The following is a 20,957-nucleotide window of genomic DNA, read 5'->3' as shown; positions in this document are numbered from 1 at the left end:
ACTCGATCCCGGGACTCCAGGATCGCACCCTGGGCCAAAGGCAGGCTCTAAACCACTGAGCCACCCAGGGATCCCCGCTGAATGGATTTAAAAAGAAAATTTCAACTATATGGTATCTACAAGAGATTCACTTGAGATTCATGTACACATATGATGAAAGTGAAAGGACAGAAAAAAAATATTATATGCAAATAGTAACCGAAAGAAAGCATGGTGGCCGTAACTACATTGACTAAATAGACCATAAATCAAAACTGTCACAAGAGACATAGGACATTATTTAATGATAAACGAGTCAATTTACCAGGAAGATACAACCAACAATTATACACATATGCACCCAAATCAAAGCACCCAATATATGAAGCAAACAATGTCAGAGCTGAGGGGAGAAATGCACAACAACACAACAGTAGTTGTGTTTCAATAATGGGTGAAACTTACAGAAAATCAATAAGCAAACACAGGGCTTGAACAATATCATAGACCAAATGGATCTAACAGACATACACAAAACATTACACTGAAGAGCAGCAAAATACACATATTTCTCAAGCACACAAGGAACATTCTCCAGGGTAGACACCACGTTAGACTATAAATGAGTCTTAATAAATTTAAGAAGAAAGAAGCAGAAGGAAAACCACTATTGATTTTTAGTTTCATTATACTGTGGTAGGAAAACATTCTTGATATCATTTCAGTCTTAAGTCTGTCAAGACTTGTTTGTGACCTAGCACACCTGGGTGGCTCAATTGGTTAAGAATCCCGCTCTTGATTTCCGCTCAGGGCATGATCTCAGGGTCATGAAATCAAGCCTTGCATTCAGCTCCATGCTCAGCAGGGAGTCTGCTCGAGATTCTCTCCCCCTCCCACTCCCTCCATGCATGCTCTTTCTCAAATAAATAAATAAATCTTTAAAAAAAAAAAAAGATATGTCATCTATCTTGGAAAAATCACAGATATGTGGCGATTAAACAACTTATGCCTGAACAACCAAAAGATCAAAGAAAAAAATCAAGAGAAAAATTTAAAAATATCTGGAGACAAATGCAGACAAAAACACAACATACCAAAATTTCAGAGATGTAAGAAAAATAGCAAAGTTTATAGCAGTAAGTGTATACATTTAAAAAAGAGAGAATAATATGAAAGATCTAATAAACAACTTCACATCTCAAGTTAACTAAAGAAGAGGAACAAGCTAAGCCCAGAGGGAGGAAATAATAAAAGATTAGAGCAGAAATGAAAAGAGAATAGAAAAACAACTTTTCAAAAAATCAGCAAAACTGATTGATATTAGAAAAGATAAAGAAAACTGATAAACTTTTAGCCTAAACTAAAAAAAAAAAAGAAGACTCAAGTAAAATCAGAAAGGAAAAAGGAGGCCTTACAACTATGTCACAGAAATCAATATGAATAGACTACTATAAACAATTATATGCCAACAAATGGTATAACCTAGTAGAAATGGGTAAATTCATAGAAATATATAATCTACAAAGACTGAATCCAAAGAAACAGAAAATCTAAACAAATCTGTAACTAGTAAAGAGACTGAATCAGTAATCAAAAGCCTCCCAACAAAGAAAAATTCAGCACCAGATAGTTTCAAGAGTTCTATCAGGGATCCCTGAGTGGGGCAGCGGTTTGGCGCCTGCCTTTGGCCCAGGGCGCGATCCTGGAGACCCAGGATCGAATCTCACGTCGGGCTCCCGGTTCATGGAGCCTGCTTCTCCCTCTGCCTATGTCTCTGCCTCTCTCTCTCTCTCTCTCTCTGTGTGTGTGACTATCATAAATCATAAATAAAAGAAAAAAAATTTAAATAAAAAAGAGTTCTATCAAACATCTAAAGAAAAATTAATGTCACTCTTTCTTAAACTCACCTCAAAAATTAGAGTAGAGAATACTTCCAAATTCATTTTGTGAAGTTAACAGTACCCTGATGTCAAAGTCAGACAATGGCACTACACGAACAAGAACAAAAACTATAAGCCAATATCCCTGATGAATATGGATTCAAAAATCCTCAATATTAGAAAACCAAATTCAATAGCACATTAGAAGAATCATATACCATAACCAAATGAAATGTATGCATGTGAAGCAAAAAGAGCTTAACACGTGGAAATCAATGTGATACACCATATTAACAAAATGAAGGGAAAAATATTACATGATCATCTCAATAGAAGCAGAAAAAGCATCTGACAAAATTCAAACCATTTCCTGATAAAAATATGCAAACTGCAAACAGAAGAAAATTACTACAACATAATAAAGGCCATATATGAAACGTCCATAGCTAATATCACACCCAATGGTGAAAACTAGAATCTTTTCCTCTAAAGATCATGAACAATGCAAGAATACCCACTGTTGCCACTTGTATTCAACAGAGTATATGAAATCCTAGCCAGAGCAATTTATGCAATAAAAAGAAATAAAAGACATCCAAATCAGAAAGCAAGAAATAAAATTATCTATGCTTCCAGATGATATTACATGTAGAAAACCCTAATGATTGCATTTAAAAAAACAAAAACTCTGCTAGAACTAATAAGCAAATTTAGGAAAGTTACAAGATATAAAATTAACATACAATAACTAGTTATATTTCTCTGTACTAACAATAAATAATCTAACAAGGAAACTAATAAAACAATCTCATCTACAATACTATCAAAAAGAATAAAAATACACAAGAATAAACTTAACCAAGGAAGCAAAAGATCTGTACAATGAAAACAACAAAACGATGCTAAAAGAAAGTAAAGAAGAAACAAATAAATGAAAAGACATCACATGTTCTTGGATTGAAAGATTTAATATTGGTAAAATATCCATGCCATCCAAAGCAACCTACAGATTCAATGTCATCCCTATCAAAATCCCAATGGCATCTTCGCGGACATTTTTGCAGAAAAGTGTGTTAAAATTCATATGGAATCACTAAAGACCCTATTATAGCCAAAATAATCTGAGAAAGAAAAATGTAGTTGGGGGCCTCATATCCCGAATTTAAAACATGTTACAAAGTAATAAGATAGTAGGTACTGGCATAAAGAAAAATATATAGACAGAATAACAAGCCCAGAAATTAATCCATGCATATAGGTCAAATGACTTGACAAGAGTGCCAAATCTACACAATGGGGGAAGATAGTCTTTTTAACAAATGGTGCACAGAAAACACCATGGATATCTAATGCAAAAGAGTGAAATTGGACCTTTAGCTTATTCCATATTCAGAAATTAACTCAAAATGGGTTAAAGATTTAAATATAAGATCTGAAACTATAAAACTCATTAAAGAAAATATAAAGCAAAAGCTTCGTAACATTAGTCTTGGCAATGACTTCATGGATATGAGACCAGAGGCAAAGACAACAAAAGTAAAAATAGATAAGTGGGACTAGACTTTTGTGCAGCAAAGGAAACAACCAACAAGATTGTAAAGAAAATAACTGCAAAGTATGTATCTTAAAAGGAACTGGTATTCAAAATATATAAAGAAATCCTACAATTCAAAAGCAAAAAAGTAAATATTCTGACTTAAAGATAGGCAAAGACCTTGAATAAGCATTTCACTAAAGAAGATATACAAAAACCAACAGGTATATGAGAAGATAATCAACATCACTAATTATCATGCAAATCCAAACCAAAACCATAATGAGATATCACCTCATACCTGTTAAGAAGGCCATTATAAATCAAAAACAAAACAGAAAATAGTAAGTGTTGACAGGATGTGGAGAAATTAGAACCTTATGCATTTTATATTGGTAGGAATGTATATCCATTGGATATTCACTATATCCAAGAGGTGAAAAAAACCTAAATATCCACAGAGGGGTGAATGAATAAAGAAAATGTAGTATATGCATAAAATGGATTATTACTCATTAGAAGAGGAAAATCCTATAATAGGGATCCCTGGGTGGCTCAGCGGTTTAGCGCTTGCCTTTGGCCCAGGGCGCGATCCTGGAGTCCCAAGATCTATTCCCACAGTGGGCTCCCAGCATGGAGCCTGCTTCTCCCTCCTTCTGTGTCTCTGCCTCTCTCTCTCTCTCTGTGTCTATCTCTATCATAAATAAATAAATAAATCTTAAAAAAAAAAAAAAGGAAAAGAAAAAAGAAAATCCTATAATATTCTACACAGGGATGAAACTTGAGGATATCATACTAAGTGAAATAAGCCAAACACAGAAGGACAAACACTGTATGATTCCACCTATATGATATATTTAAAGTAGTCCAACTCATCTCAGATGAGTAGAATGTAGAATGATGATTGCCAGGGGCTGGCAAAAGGGGAAAATGGGGAGTTGTCATCCAATGGATACAAAGTTTCAATTATACAAGATGAAAATCTTCTAGAGATCTGCTGTCCAACAATGTACATATAGTTAACAAAACTATATTGTACATTTAAAAATTTGTTAAAAGGATAGGTATCATATTATGTACTTTTTTACCACAATTTTTTTTTAAAAAGGAGTTAATAGGAGAATATATGGGAGGCATGGAACTGAGCATGGGAAAAAATGGACTAAAGAAATTTGGGCAAAGGAAGGTACATTATAAATGCCTTGAGTGGGCTCATAACCTATTCAAGGAACTGAAACAAGTCCAAAACAACTTAGGCATGGTGAACAAGGGCAAAAGTGGTAACAGATGAAAACCAGAAATGTAGCAGGGACCTGATCAAGCAGGGCTTACAGGCCATGGTAAAAGATTTTCATTTTATCCTAAACCAATGGAAAGTTTCTAAATGCCTTTTAAGTAAGGGAATAACAATCTGATTCGTGTTTGAGAATGATCAATCTTTTAACAGTTTTGCTTTTCTCTACAGCATACTTCTTCTCTTTCTTTTCTCACAATCCTGAGATCAAGACCTGAGCTGAGATCAAGAGTTGGATGCTTCTTAACCTACTGAGCTACCCAAGTGCTCCTGTAGTGTACCTCAATTAATAAATTAAATAAAATTAGGAAAGAATCTTCCTAATAAAACAAAGGCAAAATTTTCAGAAATATCTGGAATTTAGATTTATAAGTCAAATAATCTGAATCAAATATTCATTCAACACAGTTTCTCTATAGAAATCTGGTAAAATCTGTCCAATAATGGCAGGCATACACTTTTTTTTCAAAGTTTCCTTTGAAAGGACAACATTGAAAAACTTATACAACTAGGTAGGAGAAGAAGTAATGAAAACATGTCTTATTTCTGATCTCTCATTAACCACAGTATGAAAAATTAATGAATTTCAGCTATAAAGTCCAATAAGCAATATACTTAAAAGTTTGATTTGCATCTGCCCTAAAACAGCATCTTATACCATTCAAGTGGAACAAAAGAATTATTCTTAAACTTGCCTCAGTAACAACACAGTATTTTAAAATGCAGTATAATTATCTGTATGGAAAATATCAGTTTCAATTGTCTTTTCTCCCTTCTTATTGGCATTCAACTCAAAAGAAAAGAATATAAAGAAATGTTTACCTAATAAATTCTCTATTTATGAAGGCTTTATACTAGGAAAAACCTTACCAACAGTACAGCTGTCTTCAAGTACCACATCAACATTTCTGTCCCTGTACTCAACCCTGAAGTCCAGCATCCGAGGTTGCCTTTCTACAATTTGCCTAGATGGCATTACAGGTCGAAATGCTGAAGAGGAAGAAGGAGCAGGAGCTGAAGCTGGGTGACTTGGATCAAATGCAGGTCCTGGTATAGTTTCACCTCCATAGTCACTGAAATATTGACATAAAAAGAAAGATTATCATCAACCAAATCCTTATAGATTACCACTAAGGACCCATTCCATACTTGGCTTGTGTTGGTCTTCCAATCAAATTTACCTACCTGTGCATCAAAGCCTAACTAAAGTTTTACTTCCTCCATAAAATCTTTCCTAGTGACTGAAAGCTACATTACTCTCCCTCCCAACCTTGCCTTCCTATGTCTATTGACAGTATCATACATATCATCTATCATTTAATCAGGTTTTTGCTTTATGATGTTAGTAAAACATTAATTTCTGTTAATTAAGAACAGTGTCTTCTACATTCACTAATGAAAGTGAATTCATTCACTAATGAATGCTCACTGAAGCATTATCTGATTAACTCTACTTTCCACAAAACTCAGAAATTTACCATCCTTAAACCTCTATTCTTTTTTTCTTTTTATAAAACAGAGGCAACATCTATCCAAAACCATCTTCTAATTAGCTTTACATTATGGATTATGAATTTCCTTTCCAGTACCTTCAATATCTCCTGAATTATTCTTCTGAATACAACAGCCTCCTAACTAATCTCTCTGAACGTACCCTTGCTCCTGTGCATGTCATTCCATACCACTACAAAAATGAAATTATAGAAATATCTTCATATCATTTTCTTCAATATTCCCCTCTTCTTCATACAGAACTACATGTAAGTCTCTATATGATCCAAAGCCTACCTACCTTCCTATCCTTAGCTTGTGCTAGGCTATCTCCTCCAATCTCTGTATGCTTCCAGGCACAACAAGCTTTCATTTCTTCCATCTCACCTTGATCCTTCCCATTTCATAGCGGAACACAGACTATTCCTTCTAAGACTATTCTTTCTCATCTCATCCCAATATTCCAACTTTCTTCTAGCTAATTATATTCACACTTCATATCTCAGATTGAATGTTTTTCAACTCAGTGCATGTTTTACTACCTCAGACTGGTTCTAATTCCTCATCACTACCAATTATAATTGGTATTAATCATTTGATATTTAAGACTCCAGGAGAATATAAGTTCTACAAGGTCAAAGTTCACATTTGTGGTTTTCTTTTTTAAAGATTTTATTTATTTATTCATGAGAGAAAGAGGCAGAAACAGAGGCAGAGGGAGAAGCAGGCTCTATGCAGGGAAACTCATTTGGGACTCAATCCCGGGACTGTGGAATCACGACCCAAGCCAAAGGCAGATGCTCAACCACTGAGCCACCCAGGCATCCCCACGTTTATGTTTTATGGCTGTATACTCTGCCTGGAGCTCAAGATTTTATAGAGAAAGCACTTAAATATTTAACAAGCTAAAGAGTAAAGGAATAATTATTAAAGAACTTGGGTTTTCTCTCAATTTATCATATATAGTCACTCCTCCCCACCGCCCCCTCACTAGGAGGAATAAGGAAGAAGAGAACCAAAGGAATGCTTCCATTGAAACATTATTATTGTATATATGTTCCACCACCACCAAAACTACTAGCTGAGTTTTAAAATACCCCTAAATCTGTGGGAAAAGAACAGATTAGGAACCCAAACAGGAACAATAAAAAGAATGACCAAAAACACACAAATAAGCACTATTCATACAATGAACCAAGAAAAAATATTTACCTTTACTTCACACTACTGCTCTGATTAGTGCTTACCAAATTTATATTAAAAAGTTGATTTAGTGAGTTGTGATCATCTTTTAAAGAAGACGATATGATAGGACAGGATAGGATAAGATACAAATGATCAGTACATGGTACTTAATAGTTAAGATCAAGTATTGTTTCCTAAAACTTTTGATTCTGATACATTCTTGCATATGTGTTTGGATTCCATGTATTTCTAATTGTAGGTCATAGCCAAAAAAGTATGAAAATAACGAGTTCAGACACTCTAATAATCACTGATCCAAAGACAAAAAAACCTACACTTTCTCCTAGCTGTTAGATTCAAGAAAAGTTATCTTAAAAGTAAGACATGGAAAAGAAAACGTCCAAGCAGGAAACATCACTGTTGGAATCCAAAGTGAGCTCCTAAGTATCTATGAACAGAATATGCGCAATGATATTTCAGATCTCTAAATTTTGTCACTTCTCAGAAGCTCGGAAATATAGCTAAAGTTAATAGGCTGGTCCCTGACTTAATGTTTTCTTAACCCCGAATTCATCCTTCTGTGGTCTATTCTATGATGCAGATTCTGCAAAATTCTATTTGTCCTTTGGCATATGTTTCCCCAATAGATTCTGCAAATAGGATACTAGATAGAGATAGATTGTTAGGAGGAGAGAAGGAAAGCTTTCCTTCTTCCTATTCACATATATTTCTATTAGTATCATACAGCAGCTTTCAGTCTCCTGCTTTTTTCAGCGTTCATATAACCAGCTTCCTGACAATCCCTCAGACACAGACAGCAGCTAGACTGTATGCCTTCTAAAGTGGCCTGATCCTCATTCAGGTCCAAGGGGCTGCTTGGAGCTCTGAAGTTCTATTAATCCCTTTGATCTGGACCTAAGAGTGGTAACTTCCTGAAGCAGTTATACAGAGGTTACTTCAGTTTTACTTTTTTTGCTCCACACCTGTGTAACCAATCCTACATTAAACTTGAAATACCCAATTTTTGGGAGGTGGGTGGGGGGGTGGGTAATGGAGGTATCCCAGAAAGAGGATTCAGGAATTAGTTTGATTATGTCCTTGACCTTCAATACACTGATGAGCTACTTGCTAATGGAAAATGGGATACCAGTGATCATGCACTAGCATAATGATTAAATCATCACTTATAATTCATTATGAACACATACCTATTAAAACAAGTGCCTAAGGGGACAAATGGCTATTTGACTTGGCCCTTATGGTAGTCATAATGACAGTAAAGACTATGAGCTGGCTGCTTTTGACTCTAATGGAATGCTTAACAGAAGAAAATGACACACTTAGGGTTATCAACTTTCAGTTTAAGCCATGATAAGAAAGCTTCTGAAGTAGCACTTTCTCATTTCCTGTCTCCCAGGTATGATCCTACTGAGAATCACATGCAAATTTAACTTTTCAGCTTGCAGCATTACAGTGAAAGTTGAGTATATATACTTTCTAAGTATCTTTTGTGAAAATTACAGCACTGTTTTAGGAGGAGTGGTATTCTACAACGTGGAATGGGGATATCCAAGTGGACTCAGATGAAGGCAACAATCTTGAACCCATGGAGTTCCTGTGAACCTTCTTTGTAAGCAGAAACAACTCCTTATTCCATGACTAAAGTTATCCTCCTCTTGCTCGAAAACTGATAATGCTCTTACTAAGATCATTGCCTTGAAAAGGAATGCCTATTGTCAAAACCTACCCAAACCATTTCTTATTGCCTCTAAAATCAGATCTAGGCATTCTCCAAGAGAGTAAATACAATGTCTTAACTCAGAGAAGGTTATTTCCAAAAATAATTATTTTGATAAAGAGATAAATTTATCTTTTGATAAAAATATTTTGATAAATTATACCAGCAAAATCCTAGGGAATATGTAAGAAAATGAATTTGAAGTGAATTTGACCAAAAGAGTTTTGATACAGCCAAATATATAACATGTTTGCTTAAGCAGCTGTAAGTACCTCTAATAGTTTGCTTATCGACTGAATGAAACTTAAGTTCCAAAGGAGTCTACATTTAATGAGGATGAAATACCCAAACTTTCCTGGCAAAGTATAGAGGAAATCCAGATGCTTAGAAAAATAAGAATGCTCAAGTGGATTTACCATATACAATCCAAACATACATATACTCTCCTACTACATCATCCATGAGGTCACAAAGGACATTGCACTAAAGTATTACAAAATACATTAGTAAGAGGAGTTTGCATTCTTAAAAAAACTGTAGCAGTTGTCTTCCATGGGTTGGGAATAACATGAGGAGATGACACCACTGAATAAATCTCCTTAATGAGCATGGTATCCCAAAGTGCTGAGGTCAAATGGCAGAATTTAGTAAGAAAAAGGTGGAAGCAATTACATTAATGGACAGCACAGACAAAAAGTGACAATCAGAAGATTTCAACCTGCAGAGATCTTTAGAAATGGGCCATAATTATTATTTTTTCCCAAGGGTGGGGGAAAGTAAGCAGTGAGGGAGAGGGGCAGAGAAAGAGGGAGAAAGAGAATCATAAGCAGGCTCCATGACCAGCCCCACTGGGGGCTCAATTTCACAATCCTGAGATCACAACCTGAGCTGAAATCAAGAGTCAAATGCTGGAACGCCTGGGTGGCTCAGTAGTTGAGCATCTGCCTTTGGCTCAGGTCGTGATCCCAGGGGTCCAGAATCGGGTCCTACCTCCAGCTCCCCACAGGGAGCCTGCTTCTCTCTTTGCCTATGTCTCTCCCTCTCTCTCTGTATCTCTTACGAATAAATAAGTAAAATCTTAAAAAGAGAGAGAGAGAGAGTCAAATGAGCCACCCAGGAGCCCCAGAACATAATTATTTCTAAGAAACCAACTTAAAAGTCAGTTGATAAAAATATTACTTGATCTAAAAACATTAGACCCCTAGACCTGATAGCCTAAAACCTAATGTCTGTAACCACAATGGAGAGTCATAGTCACTCTCAGTTTCCAAACATTAACTGTTTCACGGACATAGAGCTCCTGATCCCCACAAAGACAATACAACAGAGCCACACATGTAGCACTTTCTGAAGTAGTAGTAGCCCCCGTGTATATTGGAAATTTTCTTCTAAGACTTGCCCTAGGAGGCTGCAGTCATTAACTAGGGTGTCTGTATACTGATAAAAGGAAAATATCTAAATTTTTAGGAGATTACTAGATGCTAACTCTAATTCCTGGGGATATAAAAGTAGAGGACTGTGTTGGTAAAATGAAGTTTGGGCCCAAATCCATTCATACTATGTTCAAACAATCTGTCAACCTACCCTACAATTTATTTTCTAGATTCTAAATGTATAATTCAAAGAGACATACTTCAGTAACTGGCAGACAACACATACTGCCTTCCTGATCCATATAGTTAGGATTGCTATGCAGGAAAGGTTAGTAACAGGAAGACACTGATCTCACATATACTTTTTTTCTCTATGTTAATTTGCAGTCACCAAGACAACCATTTTAATTTTACCCAGCAGGGCAAACAAGTCACTGTCTTTTTCAGAAGATTATGTCAACTCTCCCAATCTTTAGCATTAACAATCTAGCCTAGAGAAGTCTTGATCAACTAGACATTCCACAAAACAACATTACATTGATAACAATGTGAACTGATCCTGAAAAGCAAAAGTAGCAAGTACTTGGACACATGTATGACAGAGATTAGAAGATACATGCCACAAAAATGCAGGGACCCGCTACCTTGGTAAGTACTCAGAAGTAAGTCAGGGTAAAAGGCCAGTTGCTATTATCTTGCACTTTCTGTCAATAATAAGAGATAACTGGGCAGCCGGGTGGCTTAGTGGTTTAGCGCCCCCCCCTTTGGCCCAGGGTGTGGTTCTGGAGACCCAGGATCGAGTCGCATGTTGGGCTCCTTGCATGAAGCCTGCTTCTCCCTCTGCCTGTGTCTCTGCCTCTCTCTGTGCCTCTCATGAATAAACAAATAAAAATTTTAAAAAAATAATAAGAAATAACTAAGTTAAATGAGGAAGAAAAGATGTGGACTGGGAAAGGAAAATATGGTTGTGTATACCTGTTCACACCAACCAAAAACAAACTGCTGAAGCATTACAGCCCCTAAACAAAGATATTTCAGAAAGACAGTAGTGAAAGAAAAGTCTCCTAATAGGGAGAACTTGGGATCGTACCACAAGTTACCTTTTCATTTAGAGAAATTGCCTGAGGTACAAATCTATATTGAACCATGGACAGGTTGGTCAGCTGATCAAGACTTGGAAAGAATAAAAGAAAAATTAGGTGGACAAGAAAGTCTGGGTAAAAGATTAGAAAATGGGACTTTCAGAATGGACACAAAATGTGAATATATGCTTCTGAAAGGAATGCTGCCTACAAGCTATCCACTGGAGAAAAAAAAAAAAAGGCTCTCAATGTGAATAACATGATATTGTTCTGTTGATGTCAGTCAGCTTTTCTCCCTTACTCCCTTAGGACTATCAATGCATTAATGTATAATGTGGCCATGCCAATAGGAGTGGAAATTAGACAAAGGCACAACATCAGTTTCTCCTCAAGTCTGAATCTGGCTAGGGAAACTACTGAGCATCTAAACTGCAAACAACAGTCTAAACTGAGCCCCCAATATGACATCATTCCTTGGGGGTCTGGTAATAGATCATTTCTATCACAGAAAAAGAAGCAATTTGTTCTCCCTTAAAATGACACTTTTCTGGGGGATCCCTGGGTGGCTCAGCAGTTTAGCGCCTGCCTTTGGCCCAGGGCGTGATCCTGGAGTCCTGGGATCGAGTCCTGCGTCGGGCTCCCGGCATGGAGCCTGCCTCTCCCTCTGCCTGTGTCTCTGCCTCTCTCTCTCTCTCTCTATCATAAATAAATAAAATCTTTAAAAAAAATGACACTTTTCTGAATATGAAATGGACTTCCCTGACAGCAATGCTTCTGCCAGCACCACCATTCATGTATTAATCTAAGGCTTTCCTACACAACACTGGTTCTAACCAAGAAACTCATTTCACAGCAAAAGAAGTGTAGTGCTGGTAATATTCATATACACTGTCACCCAGAAGCACCTAGCTTGTTAGAACAGTAGAATGTCCTGCTAAAGACAGCTGGGAGACAACACTCAAAACTTGGCCCTCCACCTTAAAGGATGTTGTATATGCTTTGTATCAGTAACCAAAACACTGTGATATTTCTCATATTGCCAGAAAACATAGGTATGAGAACTAAGTGATAATAGTGGTTTCTCTTACTATGCCGAATAACTTAACAGAATTTTTGCTTCCTGCTACTTTGGGCTTTGGTGATTCAGAGATCACAGTTCCCAGGAATGTAATGTTTCCACAATACTTTCACAGAATTAGAACCTGAGAATGCCACTTGGCCATTTTGTACTCTTCATATTACTGAATCAACTAATGAAATAAGGGGATACAAAGTGAGGTGGGAGGTCCTGATTACCAAGAAAAAACTGGGTTGCTGCTATACAATGGACTATTTCTGGGGTATGGAAAACTATAGCCAAATAACAAAAGCAAGTCAACTGAGGATCCTGACTGTTAGGATGAATATTTGAGATGTCCCACCAAGTAAAGAAACTTGACTGAGTTGCTGGCAAAGGGAATATAAAGAGTGAAAGAAGAAACTGGCAAATACTAACCATGGCCTTATGACCAATAACAGTAACAAAAATGTAGCAGCACACGAGTGTGTGCACAGACACACACAAAATTTTCTTCTTACAGTTTTACATACTAATGTTATTTTATCAACATCAGTGACCTAGCAGTGACATTACTGTAACAATAACATCCACTTTGTTTTAGCATCAGCCACTGATGTTAGCTTCTGGCTTCTTTCAATTATTTCAAAAAAGCCTCTGCATCCTGTAGAGGTACCAGTATCAGCTGAGCAGGGGCCATGTTGCCAGAGTCCTTCCTTTGGGCTTCAAAATCCTGCTAATTTCAATCTCTCCCAATCACTTTCCCTTTTTCCCCTAATACCAGGAGTGACTTCTTGCCCTTTACTGGTTAGCAGGGGGCTCTCCCAGACAGATCTGTCCTAGAGCAGGCTTCCTGGAGTACCCTGAACTTAGTCCACACAGTCCCGGCTGTGCCCACCCTACTCAGGGATGCTGCAACTGTAAATCTGCTCTTGCCTTATGCTCCTTTCCTCAGTCACAGCAGGACCACCCCACCCACAGGTGGGTCTGGTGATCCAGCTGTTTCCTGAAGTCATTATATCTGAATTGTTTCTGTATTCCCTTTTTGCTTCTTTCAACCTGCTCCACATCTTGGAACTGATTCCCTATATGAAATTCCCTGTGTTTGAAACACCTTCGTGCACTTTTTTTCTTCTTTACCAAACTCTAACTCAAGGAGACAGTTTAACATTTCTAATCATAGCAGGCTATTTGGTGTGTTGTCAGCCAGAGAGAATTTTTTAGTTTTCACTCGAGAATTTTCTTATTGGCTATAATTACTCTATTTCAAGATAAATAATAAATAATAAATTTACATTAGAGTTTTTCACTAGCAATCCAAAGAGAGAGAGAGAGAGAGAGAGAAAGAAAGACTATAGTTAATGATCCTATAAATTTTGACTAATGTTCAATAGTATCCATTAAGTACAAAGATATCCAAAACTTCTGACTCCAAAAAAAGTATTTTTAAGACTATGTCTATGAAGACACATTCTATAATTTGATCTATTCACTATTGTTTTCTAGTTAATAATTAAATAGACACTGATTAGTAAAGGAAGCTCTATGGAGAAATCTGTTTTAGATCTAAACCTCAACTAAAGGAGTGTTTTTATCCTCACTCAACTTTCCTCTACAAACCACACATGTCCTTGGAAGGCAACGGACAAAGCACACTAAACAAGAACTCTGTACATGTTTATTTCAGTTTTTAAAAATCCATCCCCAGGAAAAATTTCTAGGTACAAAAACAACAAAACAAAAACACACATGTGTCTTAAAGATAAACTTGTCTTTAGAAAAAAATCAGGGCAGCCCCAGTGGCGCAGCGGTTTAGCGCCGCCTGCAGCCCAAGGTGTGATCCTGGAGCTCTGGATCAAGTCCCACGTTGGGCTCTCTGCCTGCTTCTCCCTCTCTCTCTCTCTCTCTCTCTCTGAATAAATAAATAAAATCTTAAAAAAAAAAATCAGATTCTTGGGGATCCCTGGGTGGCTCAGCAGTTTAGCGTCTGCCTTCGGCCTACATCAGGATCCCTGTGAGGAGCCTGCTTCTCCCTCTGCCTGTGTCTCTGCCTCACTCTCTTTCTCTCTCTCTGTTTCTCATGAATAAATATATAAAATAAATATATAAAATCAGATTCTTAAATGAGCATCAGAGAAGACAATAAATAGAAACTAATTGGCCAAAATGGATATTTTCTATATTAGAAACCTTAGCACTTACATATTTTGAAAACATAATGGTCAATAAGTGAAAAAATGTCTAGTCTTCTCTAGGTTTTCTCAATGAATTAAACAATGGACAAAGAAACATACACTGTATCATCTGGGTCAAAAAAATAAATATGGGCAGCCCGGGTGGCTCAGCAGTTTAGCACCGCCTTCAGCCCAGGGCCTGATCCTGGAGACCCAGGATTGAGCCCCATGTCAGGAGCCCCATGTCAGGCTCCCTGCGTGGAGCCTGCTTCTCCCTCTGCCTGTCTCTGCCTCTCTCTCTCTCTCTCTCTCTCATTAATAAATACATAAAATCTTTTAAAAATTAAATAGAGGGATCCCTGGGTGGCGCAGCGGTTTGGCGCCTGCCTTTGGCCCAGGACGCGATCCTGGAGACCCGGGATCGAGTCCCACATCGGGCTTCCGGTGCATGGAGCCTGCTTCTCCCTCTGCCTGTGTCTTTGCCTCCCTCTCTCTCTGTGTGACTATCATAAATAAAAATTAAAAAAAAATAAAAATAAAAATAATAAATAAATAAATAAATAAATAAATAAATAAATAAATAAATAAGAGTTGACAGATACTACCCACTTAGTCAATGAGGAAAATTATACTACTGATTCATAAAATTCTTAGGAAACATAGCATGTCCTGCCTATTAACACAGGTAATTCATTAGCACTTTCTTCTAACAATAACTATTTCCAAAAATAATGTTTAAATGGCTCTGGACAATAAGATGGACAATAAAATATTACACCAAGATGTAAATAAATATGCACATACTTGATGTTTTATGACTGAATGGCTTACACTTATGACAGCATAAGCAATACAGTTTATGAATGTGTTGTATTAGCAGCATATTGTCTAATAAAATAAGCCTTGGACCAAGGTTGAGGCAGAAGACTCGCTTATATTCCTGACTCCATCAACACATGCTGTACCATCTGGGCCAAGTCACTTCATCCCTTATTCTCTAAACCTGTAAAGTGAGGGATAAGAATATCTGGCTTTACTTACCTTTACTAAATAAGTAACTAAAAACAAAACTATGGGAGAAAGATCTTATACACACGTATTAAATTCCAACTTTTTTATCCAAGGGAAAAAATCTTTTTAAAAAGGTGGGACATGGCTAGTTTGCAGACCTTGAATAGGGCAGAGCGGTATCAGAGAAAAAGCATGGCTTTTAAAAGAAGACAATCCAGACTTTATCATCTACTACACTTGTGACTGTGGGCAAATCTATGTTAACTCTCTAACTTTCGGTTTCCTCACTATGAAATATGAAACTCTTAAGGGTTACACTAAGTATTAAGTGATGAAAATATGTCAGTTACTTAGCACAGTGCCTTAAGCATTTAAAATTGTTAGCTTTTTTGCTTTGGACTTCATGGGCACATTAAAAATCATATTCCCACTTTTGAATTCACACAAAAAACTGATTTCAAGAAAAGCTATAAAGCACAGGGATTGGGCTCTTCTCCCTCCAAAAATAATTCATATTTAAAAAACTTGTTGGTAGCTCTTTCCCTATCGAAGTATGAACTGACAAATTAAGAGTCAGTTGCATTCACAGACTATATTACAAAAGTCAAATTAAAAAACAAAAATCTTTTAACTACCTACGCATGCCATTCCTACTATTAAGTCTTCCACTTTCAGTAGAAGCAAATGAGCAAAGAGCCCTCTTTCATTTTCCCCTAGTTAAGAGGAATTTTCAGTTATGTCAAATCCACAGTGATTTCAAAGCTAAAGAACAAAGTCAGGAAAGGAGAGAGTTGAAGACTATTACTAGATACAACTGATTTTCTTCTGTGCACATATGATTCATTCCTTTAATTAATAAACAAGCAAATAAAACAAAAACTCACTCTGACAAAAGGTAAACCCCAAATATTATAGTATTAGAAATCAGTTTAGTGCTGAATCTCTACTTAGAAAATATATTAATCGAAATGTATCACTAGTGACAGGAGAGATGCAATGTTTCCAGGGATAAGGGAATTTCTACAGTTCACCAATAGCAAAATATTAATTTTAAGATATATCCACTATGTGCTCAGAAACCCAGCAGCTGAATCCACAAGGATTTAACAAGCAAAAATTTTGGCACAAAAGTGAAATAACATTTACTCAAGAATAAAACTGGAACCATATTTAGAAGTCTAAAACTTCCTAAACCAAGAAAAAAATGATCATGAAGGAAGTTCTGGTAATCACCTGGTTTGCTTTCTAGACAAGGGTTTCAGTAAAACTGAATGCTTCGGACCCGCCCCCCCACCCCCCCAAAAAAAAAAGGTACAGACTCTGGAAATCAGCCACATTTACTCTGGATGAAACTCTGATAGTGTTTTAAAAATGGTGGGGAACAGGTCTATTAATTACTAAGGGTAGTATAAGTACCAAAGAGAATTTGCTTCATTTCTAAATATACACAGTTTCCTATAAAGTACAGTCCATTTTGCAGTTCATGGTGAATTTTTTTATGGTTTTGCAACAGCACTTTTCTTCCTCTCCAAAACAACCTCAGTCCTAGTCTACTGTTTCTGTTTGCCTCATCTGCACTTAGCAGATCATGCTTCAGTGACTTAGAAATCCTAGCCACTAAAATTCAAGCCAAAGTTTGAATTGGGGGGGTGGGGGTGGGGATCAAGTAATTAAACTATACTTGGAAGGGAGAATGGTTTTACCTCCTATGACTTTATAGTGTCCTCTTTTAATCCAAACCAGTCTCCAATTTTAAGGAAAGAAAGGTGAGGAAAAGTTATTTCTAATTTAAGGAATTATTTTGTAACTTGTAGTTCTCTTGGCATCATCTGCCAATTTTACCTTCCGGCAATGACACAAAACCATGAAGCCCATTCCACATGTTAACAATGGATTCTTCAGGCGAAATGGCTCAGTGCTCTGGGAGGTTTCATCAATTAAGTACTTATTCAAATTCTTGCAAATTATCATGTACTTAATTTAAAAACCAAAAGTGAAGAAAAAAAGAATGTAGTAAGGTTGGAGAGAACTCCTGGATAGGTAGATGATAACCATGCTCTACAGCTACTGAGATTCAGTACCTCCCATTTTATGAATTAGAAGATGCCCTTGACCAATAAAAAAAAATTTTTTAAAAAGATGTCCTTGAAAAACAGTATCACTCATTCTGAAATAACATTATATAGTTAAAAGTTGGAAACTTTAGGAAATTGATATAACAAAAATGTCTAAAAGAACAATAACTATATTAATGAGCTTCTATACCAAAGATCAAATACCCTGTCAAAAAATTAAACAAAAAAATTAACAATTATTTCTTTTTGCTTGGCTAAATTCTCATCCTTACCATTAAGCACCTTATAACTAACATACCTTTGTAGAATGCCATTTTCCTGGGGTATTACACCATTGATAGCTGCCTGCAAACAAAAAAAACAGGGAAAGCCATTTAAAAAAAAAACAGAAAAATGCTCAGTGATGGGTGAGGTGGAGAACACTGTACAGGGAAATAAGTGTACTTTGAAAAATCAAATTTAAATGAAATACTGTTTCCTTAATAATACAAAATATTCTCTAAAATGTTTCTCTATTTGGTATAATAAAACTGTATTTTAGAAAACTAAAACCAAACCAAATAAACAAACAAAAAACATGCATTTGGTATATAATATCTCCAAATCTTGAGTCATAAAAAGCTTAATTCCACAGTCCTCATTCAAGCAAAACACCCACAAAAACCAATGCTTAAGAATGTCAGAACAAGTAAAATCAGTACCTTAAAGTAATATTTTTAACATTATTTCCTTCTTCAGATTGAGAAGAGTGAGACATAAAAATCACAATGAAAAATTCCAATAAGAATGTAAAAATTAGCTCAGGAATTAAATTCATTCTTTCATGTTATAAAGAAACACATAAGGTTTCACAAATCACAAATGAAAAATTCCAATAAGAATGTAAAAATTAGCTCAGGAATTAAATTCATTCTTTCATGTTATAATTATTATTCTTAGTAAAAATAACATTTAGAAGGAAAAAACGTAGAGGCAAAAACTGTTTGAGAACACAGTACCATGATTGTACCAGGTTATAAAAGGAGGCAGGAACATCACTGGGGAAGTTTCCTTATATAAAACATTTCTGAAGTTGGTCTCTAAGCTAACCAGTCACCAGTTACTTAGAACATAGCACAGAAATGACATGATACCAACATTTTTGCAGGCTACTAAGCAAGCAGGTTGCAACATCCTAGATTATGGGCAGTTTACTGCAGGGTAACAAAGATTCTCTGAAGGAAAAAACTTTGCCTTTCCAACTTTGCCTCTGCATCATAACAACTTCTTCCCTCCCCTTGTCCATCCAAGTCCACATCAAAATGAAAACAGAAAAGAAAAAAACAGTAACATTTCAAAGCTTTATCAGCTGTCTAGAAATCAATTCCCAAAAACAGAGTATTTTGTGAGACATTAACTTAAATATTTGCCAAAAGAGGGTCAAGTTTACATGTTATTCTGTTGAATGGAAATAAAGTAGAGTGTAAGATTTTGAGAGTTGTAATGGTTCACTGGTAAAAAACAAAGAAATCCACAGATTAATATAGACAGTGAATTCCATAGAACCCTGACAACTCTGGAGGTTCATAAATCCTTTGAGTCAAACAAATGCTAAAATGGGTCTTCAAAGCCACAAATTCAATGGAAGCATCCCTGCTTATTGCCAGGTCAATTATCCTTTTTCTTTTGACGGCATTGGTTCCACATACAAATATCTCCTTTGCTAAAAAAAAAAAAAAAAAAGAGAGAGAGAGAGAGGAAAGAAAGAAAGAAAGAAAGAAAGAAAGAAAGAAAGAAAGAAAGAAAGAAAGAAAGAAAGAAAGAAAGAAGAAAGAAAGAAAGAAAGAAAGAAAGAAAGAAAGAAAGAAAGAAAGAAAGAAAGAAAGAAAGAAAGAAGAAGAAAGGAAGGAAGGAAGGAAGGAAGGAAGGAAGGAAGGAAGGAAGGAAGGAAGGAAAGAAAGAAAGAAAGAAAGAAAGAAAGAAAGAAAGAAAGAAAGAAAGAAAGAAAGAAAGAAAGAAAGAAAGAAAATAGTAAAAGAATTTTCAATGGTGTTGGAAAAGAAACAAAATACCACAGTTTGGAAAGATTTTGTTCAAATTTTCACTCGGGAATGCCAAGGTAGAATAGAAAGAATACTAAGGATTTACAAAGTCCAAAATTTGAATCTAGACTCTCCCACTTATTATTTATGACCTTAATATGTTCTATACTCACTGAACCTCTTTGAACCTCAGATTCCGCATCTGTAATAATGAGCTAATACTATATCCTTAGCCAAAATGGGCTTGTCTTTTTGTTCCTCAAAAGCATCAAGTTCTATTTCTTAGGTCTTCTGAAGATACTTTGTTTATTTGAAATGCCCTTTCCTCATTTCTTGTCTGGCTAAATTTTAATCATAGATACACTTTTTCAAAGAATTCTTCTTGCATCAACCCCCATCTACGTAGGCTCACTCTCACATAGAACCTTGTGCTTTTCCCTCAAGGTAATTGATAATTACTTATTTGGTTTTATGTCTGCCCCTCTCCATAGGATGTAGGCTATGTGACAGACCAGACAATAACAATTTTGTTCATTACTTTATCCCTGTTGCGTAGCACAGCACAGACACTAAATGGCAATTGATAACTTGTTAAGCTAATGATGCTAGAGGAGTACAAAAAACAAAAACAGGGGTGTCTGAGTGGCTCAGTTGGTTAAGTAACCAACTCTTTTTTTTTTTTTTTTAAGATTTATTTATTTATTCATGAGAGATACAGAGAGAGAGGCAGACACACAGGCAGAGGGAGAAGCAGGCTCCTCACAGGGAGCCTGGGGTGGGACTCAATCCTGGATCCTGGGATTATGACCTGAACTGAAGGCAGACACAAAACTGCTGAGCCACCCGGCATCCCAAGCAACCAATTCTTGACTTCCACTAAGGTAATGATCTACGGGTCCAGGAATCGATCCCCAGGTTGGGCTCTGTGCTCAGATGGGAGTCTGCTTAAGGATTCTCTCTCCCCTTCTCCCTCTGCTCCTCTCTGCCAAAGTAAAAAATAAACAAATCTTTTAAAAAACAAATACAAAAACAAAAGCCGCTTAGTCAAGACCTGACCAAGGCT

The 20,957-nt window shown here is 36.3% G+C and overlaps 1 protein-coding gene across 4 annotated transcripts in view; it reads right to left on the bottom strand.

Annotated features, from left to right (window-relative positions):
- FAF1 (Fas associated factor 1) overlaps positions 1–20,957 on the bottom strand; it is a 460,794-nt gene that overhangs the window by 298,889 nt on the left and 140,948 nt on the right. For 3 of the 4 annotated variants that reach the window (XM_072772177.1, XM_072772178.1, XM_072772179.1), the window contains 2 exons: positions 18,172–18,218; positions 5,558–5,760 (listed from right to left, as the gene is read on the bottom strand). In XM_072772177.1, the coding sequence (XP_072628278.1) occupies positions 5,558–5,760; positions 18,172–18,218 (250 nt within the window). The remainder of the gene's footprint in view (positions 1–5,557; positions 5,761–18,171; positions 18,219–20,957) is intronic. The other variant, XM_072772181.1, reaches the window with a different exon arrangement.

Source organism: Canis lupus, chromosome 13, assembly GCF_048164855.1.
Source record: "Canis lupus baileyi chromosome 13, mCanLup2.hap1, whole genome shotgun sequence".
Lineage (NCBI taxonomy): Eukaryota > Metazoa > Chordata > Mammalia > Carnivora > Canidae > Canis > Canis lupus.
Note: the sequence above shows the minus strand (reverse complement) of the source record. Positions and strands in the feature narration are given on the sequence as shown.